At 42.9% G+C, this 12375-nt stretch overlaps 1 protein-coding gene across 1 annotated transcript in view; it reads left to right on the top strand.

Moving 5' to 3' along the window:
* Positions 1–10700: 10700 nt before the first annotated feature.
* onecut3a (one cut homeobox 3a) overlaps positions 10701–12375 on the top strand; it is a 15375-nt gene continuing 13700 nt past the window's right edge. The window contains exon 1 of the mRNA XM_005727097.2: positions 10701–11984. Coding sequence (XP_005727154.1) covers positions 10946–11984 — 1039 coding nt within the window. The 5' untranslated portion in view covers positions 10701–10945. The remainder of the gene's footprint in view (positions 11985–12375) is intronic.

The raw sequence follows: 12375 nt of genomic DNA, 5'->3' as shown, positions 1-12375 counted from the left end.
TTAAAAGCTAAATTTATGCGATGACCTACAAACGAGATACTGGCAAATAAAATTCCTGCAATCAAAGTACATAGTTGTGTAAATGAAACATGAGATTAAGCGTGATTTCAGATGCAGGATTCTGGTGTGAAATATTTGTCTGCATGCTCTTTTTAAAGCGCCGTCTCTAGATCTGAAGGATTTTTTTTATAATAAGCCCCCTCCTCCTCTTCTTCTAGCCGCCAGAATACACACAAGCTGCTGTAGCCTGAGAAGTCCCTGCTCCCTTTGTCTTTGTAGTTCAGCATCTCCCGTCCAAAATACTGTAACTTCTGGGAAACAGGGAGGTCTCAGTTCTCTGCACAGAGAGCTACACAAGCAGAAACTCTTTCTCTGGCTCTTTATGACGCTATCTCTCTCTCTATGCCTTTGTCTCTCCCTTTTCAAATAGACTATTTGTCATCTCTGAAATAGAGCATTTTAAAAATTCAACCTGGAGCCAACCCCCATCCTAACTCCCCTCTATTCTCACTCTCAATTCCCCAGACTCTGGCCAGCTACGATCAATAGCCTATTGATCAACTCTCTCCATTCCCATTACACACCAGTGCCAAAAGAGCCAACCATTTTCCCTGAAAAGCTGAACTGGGCCACATTTACAATGGTAAGGTTTCTCTAATTCCAGTGGTTTATTATTAAATGCATACAGCGTATGAGTGCTTTGGTGCTCTGAGATGTTGAGTGGTGAAAATGCCAGAGAAAGGACCTCCGTAAATGCGTTTACCTTTTAATTGAAAGGTATTTCACTGTGGTAAAGCAGAGTATGGTTTTCCACTTAAGTAAAATAGGAAAGGTGAGAGCATTACCACATACGTAGAAAGTAATTCTTTTCCCAGTTGTTTCTACTTCATTTCTCTCCCCCGCCCTCTGTCTTTCTCCTCTCTCTCTTTCCCTTTCTCGCTCTCTCTCTCCATAGACAATGCTACGGGCAAAATCAATACTGGAAAGAAAAAAAAGAAGGCATATTTTTAGCCTGTTATTATATGAGCTGTATGAGGAAAATAGTGTTTGTGGGAATGACAGAAATGCCAAGGTGCTGATAAGAAGAGGATTGGGTGGGGGAGATACAAAAGAAGTGAAAGAGTGAGAATGATGGTGGTGGTGGGCCGTATAGGGGAGAGTCTAATGGAGATGGATCAAACGAAGGTGGAGATAAGATGGGGTAACTGTGAGAAAATGGCTGATGTCTTGACTGGCGATGTAGCAGCGTGGTCGGCAGCCGAGCGGCTGCAAAAAGATGTGACGGCGAGGTTTTTCTTAAGGATTTTTAATGTGTAAAATCAGAGCAATCTGTTCTCTTATTCTTTTATTTTGTTGTCTTGCATTTCATTCATAGTCATATGCTGTTTTCTCTGTCTTTCTCTGCTCCTCACCTCTGAAAATAAATGGTTCCTCTCCGTCTTTATTACATTTAGAAGCAAAGATAACCTTTATTACTTAGAACATCTTCTTATGCAGCCTGACTCCACCTCTGAGCATGTTTGTGCTCTCTGTGGATTGCTTTATACTCAACACAGACTACACCACAGCCCCCACTTTCACTCCTGCTGCCAGTAGCTTTCTGATGGACTCCCCTCTCCCTAACCTTTTTCCAGGCTCGCTGTCAGTCAAGATCCGGCTCTCCTCTCATTGGCTAGAGATGCTCTGTTGATCAAATGGCGGGCTGTCCAATTGGCCGAAGAGCTCAGGGGGGAAGGAAGGGATTGATTTATCTGTGGTATTAGGAGATCAATTAATCCCCATTGTGTGTGCCAGCACAGATAGTCCGATGTGTCTTATTTGGTATGGCTTGTTTCTGCTCAGCCAAGATAAGAGTCTCTCCCATCACTTCCCTCTATGAGCAACAAATCAAATCAAATCGAAAGGGATGACGGCACGGAGAGGGTTCCTCCCTAGGCTGTGGCTGGCTGATCACAATAAGGAAGGGCTATCGATATGAAAAGTAGTCTGTGCAGAATAAATGCTGCTCATCTGAGATGTCTGCCCTGTTGCTATGACAATGCAAGGGGGGGATAAAAACATTTTAAATAACTTGACTTGCCTCGTGACCCCAGTTATGATTGATTAATGGCATTTAATTCAAATAACACAGCGGTAACAAGTCCTGCAATTATTAGTTAGTTAAAGATCACGTGCTTATAAGGCACATTTATCAGATAAAAAAGGTTGTCTCCAAAAGCAGTCTGTGTAGTTTCTTCAGCCTCACTGACAGCAGAAGGACCGTGCATTATCTCTGCTCGCTCATACTGTAGCATCTTTATGAGGGTCAATCTTGACATCTGTGCATACACGTGCAAGCAGCTGACCTACCCTTAACTTAGTGTTCAGCTAGCACAAATGTAATAGATACAGTTTTGATGATCAATCAATAACTTTTCTACTTGATTTTTCGTAATGATCGCATTATTAACTATTCCTTAATTAAAACAAGTCACAGGCAGATGTTGGCCCCAGCTTGTGATGGACATGTTTGACGATTTTCTGACATTTTGTGGACCAAACTCTTGATCAATGAATCGACACAGGGTTCGGCAGCTTAATCAATAGTAGAAGTTAGTTGCGCTACTACATGGGGCATAGCTGTATATAGCACATGTAAGGAACAGTAAGAAGCCAGGAAACAAACTACTGTTTTGCACACCTCTAAGTGGGAAGGCAGTCATAGCCAGAAGAGGAAGAGAGAAGGGTCAATGGACCGATAGTTGCCGATATTCACTCCACGATGACAATGAAAAGAAAAGGTAAGAGAGGCTAGGATAGAAGTGGGTGCTAATTCCTACTTTTCAGTTTAAATAAAGATTGGAGCTGGATAAAAGCCATTAAGGGAGAAATCAGACAGGGCATGCTATGTAGGACAAGAGCTGACTGCAGGGAGGTGAGTGGTGGGATCGATACTCAGTCGATGCGCTCAACACCCAGTTCTGCACACACACAGACACACAGAGGGGCATGTGGTGTTGCCGGGCGTCTGCGTGTTTGTGTGTCCATGTGTGTGCGTGCAGCAGTGACTAATGGAGAAAGAGAGGGAGCCCGGAGAGAAAGAGTGCATGCAATATACAATTAACTCTCTTTTGAGTGAGGGAATATTAAACACAGGCTGCTTGTGCAGACTGTAATTTGTAGTGATAAAAGTATTAAAGTAAAGCACTTGGACAAAGATGGAAGGGTGGACAGCTGCAGAGATGGATTTATTTTCGGAGGCATGGTACAGTTAACAAAGATAGATGTTTCAAAAGAGTGTCTTCAGACCGAACTGGAGCCTCAATACGACTGCAATCACTCTGCATCCTGTCCTCCCCTCCTCTCCTCTAGCTTTCTTCTTCTTCTTCTTCTTCTTCTTCTTCTCTCTCTTTCTTTTACCTTCTCACTCCCTCCCTTCTCTCTACCCCCCTTGCCTCCCTTCCTCTCTCACCCTCTCTCTGTAGAATTGATTGACTATGTCTCCTCAATCCATCTCTCCCTCTGTCGCTTAGCAACGGTTGCTCGATCGGGTGTGTAGGGCGGGAGTTTCACTGAGGGAGGGGTGGGTGGTTAGGTGGAAAAGAGGTGTGGGGGGGCACGTATAGTTGTGTATATGGGTAGTTGGGGGGGGGTTAAACCAAAAGCCAGTGGTTCACATTTCCCTTTCACACTTTGCTTCTGAGGTTTTACAACTTACAGTTTACAAGAAAACAAAATGATACTGGCAGAGAAATATTTCACCATTTACACCGTCTCATAAAAGCAGACATGAGCTGCACTCGCAGTAAACCAAAAAATGTTTGATCTCGGAGCCAGAATGACTAGTAGGTCACTGGCTCTGTTTTGTGTTTGTGAATGTTACAAATCCGACCGAGCAGTCCATCACTTTCCCTGAAGCTGTGTCACTGTTTCATACAGTGAGCCGTCTCTGGGAAAATACAAAAGCACAGCGGACTGAGCCTGCACTTTAAATTTATCAACGCCTCCTCTTCCGTGTCTCCACAAAATGAGAACGGAAGAAAAAAACAAAACACTTGCAGTGTTCAGGCTCTAAATACAGCATTTATATTACTTTTTAGGTCACATGGTTGTGCTGTGTCCAGTTCCCTCACTTTGTATCATAACCAGGATTCTTATGACAAGATTTTCATGCAAATCAAAATATTTCCACTATCTTGGGCACAGTTTTTATAAAAACACGGGGAGTGTAAAACCCCTCTGTCCATGAGAATTAATGTGCGCGTGAGTATAAATTGAAACAAAAGGCTAAAAGGTCTATGTACAATCCCCGAATTAACATGCATATGGGAATTAGAAAAAGTGTTGTGCGAAAAGCATTGTTCTGTTTTTAAGACCTTATCCTTTTGATCTACACTTAATGTCTGATCCCCTTTGAGGAAGATGTGTAGACTATTCTTTAAGCCTAATAAATCCAGCGTTAGCAGTACTTAAGAGGGGGAAAAGCTGTGTAGTTTAAAACCACAAGGGCAGTGGGAGAAGAACAATGTATAATGCTCTTAACTAGCTTGTGAGATAATACATACACATTACAATCTATAATCATTTTAATCTACAATCTAAAAAGCTGAATAAATGTATGGACGTATTAGCTAAGGCCTATAGGTGATGTAGGATAATACACATCGGCATTGCTGTCTGTTTTGCCTCTAATCTTGGAGTTAAACCACAAAAATAAAAATGTCTGTAGATTTGGGAAATCCAAACCTATATGTATAGAAAAATTATAAACACACCGTACTATGTACTATATACCTTACATCTATTAAACAAGTAGCCTACAGTTAACATATGCACATTTCTACACATAGTTCTGCAGACACACACTGACGTGTGTATTGCTCACAACAATTATTCCACCACTTATATCGTCAATCAGATACACACAGCAAAGGACTGCAAACACTAAATAACATAAATAAATCCAAAGGCACTTGAGTTTGGTTCAAACCGAGTCACTTTACTTGTTGCTCCGTTTATCTATCTATCTATCTATCTATCTATCTATCTATCTATCTATCTATCTATCTATCTATCTATCTATCATAGAAATACATACTAAAATTATACTGCTTCATAAACACAAATATAAAGGCAGCAAGTTTAAATTTAAATTAAGGACTATGGGTTGCAATGGACACACACACACACACACACACACACACACACACACACACACACACACACACACACAGATAGTAGTATCACTTACAATCTTAGTCCCATAGCAGTCAGTTACAGATGCGCACACCCACGCAGCCCCCCCAGGCGATGTGAAGTTCCCCAAATGTTCTCTCAGTTTGCAGATTAATGTGAATGAGTAAGAAGTGTAATTTAAGCGTTGTGCCTTTTCCTTAATGTATTTTATATATATATATATATAAATAAAAGTTTTTTGAAAAACAGTAGAGTTGTGCAGTAAGTTTCATTTAATACTGCAAAAATATATATTTCCCCACTTTATATAAATGACATCCTCTCAGAAACGCTGGGAAATAATTTCACGGTGAAACATGAAAGAAATTCAATAGCTTGTCTCCTTTACTCGGTTTCGATATTTTTGATAAGACCGGAAGTGCACAGACTAATATTATATGCACAGCAAACGAAACAAACGAAGCTGTTTAACAGGTTGAATTCTCTCTTATTTCATGTGTTTGCGTGTCGTGCTGTCATCACACGCAGCATCGTGGTGTTGCCAGCAGAAGTTGGATGAATCCGAGAGAAAAAGCGAGTTAATCCGTATAACATTTAGCCCGATCAGATCGATAGTGTATTGAATGTGTTTGTGATTAGTAGCTCTATTGATTGCAGTGACATCACGTGAACATACCTGAGTGATGGTTATTTCGCCAGGCTGGTTGGAATTAGAATATATCTGCAGGAGTTAAATGACCTTTAGGATTTTTTTAAACTTTAGTTTAAATTCTGGAATTTTTTTTCGGGTGCCGTTATTTCAAATTGCGTTTGTTTTAATTAAATCACGTGACAAAGACGGGCGGAAACCTTTGAACGCGCTTTTCCTGTCTTGTTGCACGCCATAACGTAACCGAACTTTCTGAATGACAAGAGACACACAAGGAAATTTCAGGAAAGCGTGGACTATCAAAAGCTAAACTAAAAACAGCTCTAATACAAATAATCTTTTTTTTTCTTAAAAAATCAAATGCATTTTTAAACATTTCATCTCAGAGTCTGCTTTATATGTCTCAGTATAATTTATGATAAAACCATATGAAGACGCAGCTACCGTGCTGGTTATTGATTAGTCTTTGGGGGGCATATCAGGCCTGTTTTTGGCATCTGTTGTCCTAAATATTTTTAGAGGCGAAGCGGCCTGCTGTACGCTCCGTTTCTATACAAGTTTGTTTTCATGTCTATTGAAACCGAGAGCAGAGAAGAAACGTGCGTCCAATTCTTTCTGCCAATCGATCAGACTGCGGATAGATCAATATGGCACCAGGGCTATTGATCACTATGGTCCTCTATTGCTGGACGCTTTCAAATGCAAATGTACCTAAATAATAATCTATGGCAACACACTAATTCCTTAACAAACTGCAGGCAAACGCTTTACAAACACAGCTATTCAATGTGCAAGCCATTCTTTTTTTCAGCATTTAGGTCTTTTAAACTTGGCTGCAGAGCTCTGACTGTGAAACAAACTGTTAAACAGTGGGCTGCCGTTTAAAGATTTAACAGGACAAACATGGAACATTCAAAATGCAGGGTGACATTGATTTGGCCTGTAGCTTATTGAAACTTTACAGAAAATGTTTGAAGGCGAGGCTGTAAAAGTTAAAGGTCTGTAGAAAAAAGATCAGGTTTATAAAATTAGGACGAAAATCCAGCACTGAAAAAGCACCGCGTGCACAGCTGAGCGACACAATCGCTGAATAATTGGAATACATTTGGCGTTTTGCCGACCATGTGAAATTTTGATGTCGTATTTGTGACTGTTTAACAGTTATCTCTCTCTCTCTCTCTCTCTCACACACACACACACACACACACACACACTTACTTAAAGTAAAGCCACTGGCAAACAAGATACATGTGGTAAGTTTAGTCTCCAGGAAGGCCACACCGGCGCGCGCGCGTGTGTGTGTGTACTGGGATGAGTGCAGCAGAGCCCCGTCCCGCTGACTTGCTCAGAGGCCTGATCAATGCGACATTACTAAACACTGCTACTTAACTTTTGCCAATAGCCAGTTTCAAGTAAATATACTTTAGAATACATTAAGCGTGATGCATCAGCCACGGAGTCATTCAAGAAGTCATGAAAAGATTAGTCTGTCTTTATCGAGTGATTCCTGGGAAAATAGACAAGCTTACAGAAGCGCTGGGCCGATTCAAAAAACAAAAAGTCTTTGTGTTACAATTACATAAAATGAAATTTTGTCTTGGAAATTTTTTCATGTGTGGCTTTGTTTATAATAATAATAATAATAATAATAATAATAATAATAATAATAATAATAATAATAATAATAATAATAATAATAATAATAATAATTTTCGAAAGAGAATTTCACGCAGCGAAAAATAAATTGTGGTGTGCAGTCTGCAGTTTTCAGCACTCAGACACATGAGTAGCAGGGCTTAAACTGCTTCCTGTAATGAAAATGCCTGTTGACACAGGTCAAACACATCACTGGACAGACGTACCTTGAGCCTTTTTCGCAGGTTACAGTTTTTTGGCCACTATCGATCTTTCACAAATACATTGATCGAAGCTCCGGGTTGAGGGTTCACTATTGATTAGTTGATCAGCAGAGGACAGTAGTGCTTAAAGATAAAAACAAAACGCTTTGAGGCCTCATTACAGACTCCAGCGGTGACTTTACAAACTCACACATACTTTTAGAAATGTTTAACTTTTTAAAAATATAATTTGATGTTAATAACAAGGAAATCAAAACACACAAACATTGCTGCACAATCGTTGCGGTGTGTGTGTGTGTGTGTGTGTGTGTGTGTGTGTGTGTGTGTGTGTGTGTGTGTGTGTGTGTGTGTGTGTGTGTGTGTGTGTGTGTGTAAAGTCGATGCCAACGTGGTGCTGAGGCCACCGCCTCGCCCGCTATTATTAATATGAAATAAATCACCGGGTCTGCGCGGCATCGCCCCAGTCACACCGCAGGTATTGACACAGTTAATATTTCATATTGTATTTGCCATAGGATATGCTTATTTAGGTATTCGAAAAGAGTACATTAAAATACAAATTAAAACTAAGCTCTAGGCGGATGCATGGATTTTTGTGGGGGGTCGGGGGAATGGCTGTTTTTTTTTTCAATTCAAATTTTATTTTGGCTTTCTGTGAACGAGGTTTGATGAAGTAGCGCAAAACTAAAGAACTGTCTGGAATACGCGACGTGTCCTGATCACTTCACTTCCCCACGCCCTGCTGGAGTCGTAGGCCTCACCTGAGTAAAGATGACCCGCACATGTGGCCTAATAACAGACTCAGATTTGAAAGAAGACTGACAGACGAAGGGGGAGCTTTAGCTATTGAGTTTACAAGTTCTTGGTGAAAGCATAAAACTTTTCAGCGCGTTGTTTTGGGTTGTAAACCCTGGTGAATTAGGAGCAGGGAGCCAACAATGAAAGTTAACATCCATCACCACCGCGACCAATAAGCTGCTCTGGCCGGCTGGCTGAGCACAGATGACGGATTCGCTGCTGTGCGGGCTTCGGTAATTCATTTTCGATAGCAGTGGTTGCTGGGATCAATACAGGGACATTAACCCAAGCGGACACTGCTGTTCTCCTGATGGCACAAGCCAAAAGCCACCATCCCCCGTTGGCAATCAGCAAAGACACAGTTTTTAGGGTCATCCTTTGCAGGAGAGCTGTGTGCCAAGGCCACGGTGTTGTGATATCACAATTCATCGGTGAAGTAATGGATGGCCGTGACCTAACAGTTGGTAAACACTGCTCAGGGAAATTATTTTATGCAATTTGCAAATGATTAGTGATGCCACTTTCTGGAGTGTTAGACTATTTTTTCCCCAGCTTCGGGTCGAAATCCTAATGGGCTCATTTTACATAACATCGGTGTAAATGCCATGGCTCCTCACTTGATAACTGTGTTCACAGAGTGCAGCAACTAACGACTTACACGGGACTGCTGGTTACTGCACACACACACACACACACACACACACACACACACACACACACACACACACACACAGTTTACAGATTTCACAGAGGTGTTTATGTTGTGATTTTAGGAGATTAATGAGCAAATTTCATTCTATGTGTCCTCACACAACTGCATATATAGACTGCACACGGCAGTTTATTATATGCACCTATTTATCTATTTATTTATATAAAATAAATTAAATGTATTACTTATTCTTGTTTTATTTTATTTTTATTTATTTATTTCTTTTTTTTTACTGAACTTCACGTTGCCATAGACTCATTCGGTAAATTTTGGGCATTTAGTGACGTAACGGAAAATCACCACTGTAACAGGTCATCAAGTCAAAAACGCTGTGCGTGCTTTAACAAATTGATTATTGAATTATTAGTTATGTATGCGACAGATTTTACCTAGTGACAAGCAGCAGTACACAACGTAATAAATGTACTTGGTGCTTATAGTAGCTGAAAAAGTATTTAACGACCTCAGTGAAGTTTTATGCTCTCCACTACCTATTATTTCTCCCATTTCACACAATCCAATCACTCGATCTCAACAAGCTGCTATATGGTATCCATACTGCGGGCCTCTGCAATAGGCACCAACCTATCGATGGATCCCCTGATCCATACATACGCTGATATTGATAGATTGCTGAACTGGATTGACACCAGCGAGCACCAAGCAAGTTTTACGCAGAAGTTTTGAAGGGATATCATGTCGGAATTTGTGTGAGAGAATTTGATTTTCGTGGCCTGAATTCGTGGAGCAAAGAAGCGAAAGGGGTCAAAGCCTGGAGGCAATGATGAAATAAAGCTCGACAAATTTATTCAGAAACATTTGCTAGAGGAAAAAAAAAAAACCAAAACTTTTCTTTAAAAAAGTTATGAGTATAAGCAAAAATTTCAGATGTGTACTTTAGGAAAGTGGCTGTAAAGTAAGTGTCAAAGGTCAGACACGAGTCTTAAGGCTGTAATTCACACGTTTTATTGCACTGTTAAATATTTTATTGTCTATATAAACACAATCCTTTGAATATGTAGCACTAAATAGCGCATGCTTAATTTACAGTTGGAAAAACCAAGACTGTTAGGCATGACTTGCACTTCCACATGTGCTTTTTTACCTGCCCTCGTGATCTGTTGTGACATGCGTCATGTTTAACCTCCAACACAGCTATCACATGTGCTGCTGGCGCCTGTGAAACACTTTTATCAGACAAAACAAGGAGCGGGTCCTTCTTATCCATCTGAGTGTAAATGTTGCGCATTCTGTCTTTTATCTAACGCGTCTAACGCAATCTTTTCGAGGATTTGAGGGTCCACGCTTTACAACGCGAGCGAGCCCTGACACGGGGGCCAGTGACGTCAAATTGGCCCCAGACAGGGTTCGCGAGTGCGAGGATAGGCCACGGGGGCGCGCACTTGCGCACAGGCTCAGGCTCGGTCTCATTTTAACAGGAGCGCGGGCACGTCAATATACACACAGCGAGCCGAGCAGCGCTTTGGGTATAGTAGAAGGTGCTCAGCGGAGAGAAACCAGGCAGGCGCAGACACCTTCACGCACCGAGCAGCGGTTTGTTTGGCGGCCGGGACCCGATCCTTTAAAACCATGCTGGATTGACTGCGGAGAGGCAACTCCAATCAATGGCTTGGCTTTGAAATCGTTTCAAATTTATTGGAAAGGAGCGCGAGATAGAGCGACAGAGGGAGTGGGAGAGAGAGGGAGAGCGAGAGAGTGGCGCGAGGGGTGGAAATAAAGATCCTTTCAACGATGGAGCTGACAATGGAAAACATCGGAAATCTGCACGGTGTATCTCACTCCCATCAAACCAGCGACTTAATGAACTCCCCGCACGCGCGCCAGTCGTCGGCGTCGCATCGGAACTTGGTGTCGCACGGGCGGTCAGCCATGGTGTCCAGCATGGCCTCGATACTGGAGGGAGCGGGGGACTATCGCCCAGACCACGCTTTGTCTGGCCCCCTGCATCCGGCTATGACCATGTCGTGCGACTCCGGGATGAGCCTGAGCAGCACCTACACAACGCTGACGCCGCTACAGCACCTGCCCCCCATATCCACGGTCTCGGAGAAATTTCACCATCCACACCCGCATGCTCACCACCATCCAGCACACCAGAGACTTGCAGCTGGGAATGTCAGCGGCAGCTTCACCCTGATGAGAGACGACCGAAGCCTCGCCTCTATGAGTAACCTCTATGGCCACTACCCCAAAGATATGTCCGGGATGGGGCAGCCCTTGTCACCCCTGTCCAACGGGCTCGGGTCTTTGCACAGCTCCCAGCAGACTCTCAGCGCCTACGGTCCCGGAGCTCACCTCTCCAACGACAAGATGCTCTCCTCGGGGGGGTTCGAGTCTCACGCAGCCATGCTGTCCAGGGGTGAAGAGCACTTGGCCCGCGGTCTTGGGGGTCACGGGGGCGGGCTAATGACATCCTTGAACGGTATACACCATCACAGCCATCCGCACTCTCAGGCAAACGGATCCATGCTCTCAGACCGAGACAGGCAGACGGTGGTGGGAGGCGGGCAAGGTGCTGGGTCAGGGCAGGTGGAAGAGATAAACACCAAGGAGGTGGCACAGCGAATAACAGCAGAGCTCAAGCGCTACAGCATCCCCCAGGCCATCTTTGCTCAGAGGATCTTGTGTCGGTCCCAGGGAACTCTGTCTGACCTGCTGCGGAATCCTAAACCTTGGAGTAAACTCAAGTCAGGCCGAGAGACGTTCAGGAGGATGTGGAAGTGGCTCCAGGAGCCCGAGTTCCAGCGGATGTCAGCGCTGAGGCTTGCAGGTGAGTGAGGAGACAGCCTGAGTGATGTGGAGGGATCAATTAGAAGTCAATGTGGCGAGACTGTCAATAGCAGCTCAAATAGACATTAGTAGAAGTTATTAGTCGATTGTATCGAGTAAAAGTTCATCATGACAGTTGAGGTGTTAAATGTTTAGAGAGATCTATATTTTGATTGATGCTACAATGCACAGTAATATAAACATACATTGTGTGATAAACAAAAGAGAAGCGCTGTCTGTCATAAACAGACAGACTCCAAACCAAACCGAGTCTGCTCAGACACTTTTGGCTTTACGCACGTTTACGCACGAGTACAGTATGCATGCGTGCATCCATCTTCCTCTGTCTCACTCTCCCCCCCCCTCTCTCTCTTTCTCTCTCTCTCTCTCTC

Source organism: Pundamilia nyererei, unplaced genomic scaffold, assembly GCF_000239375.1.
Source record: "Pundamilia nyererei isolate P.nyererei 1_Seehausen unplaced genomic scaffold, PunNye1.0 scaffold00023, whole genome shotgun sequence".
NCBI classification, from domain to species: Eukaryota; Metazoa; Chordata; class Actinopteri; order Cichliformes; family Cichlidae; genus Pundamilia; species Pundamilia nyererei.
Note: the sequence above shows the minus strand (reverse complement) of the source record. Positions and strands in the feature narration are given on the sequence as shown.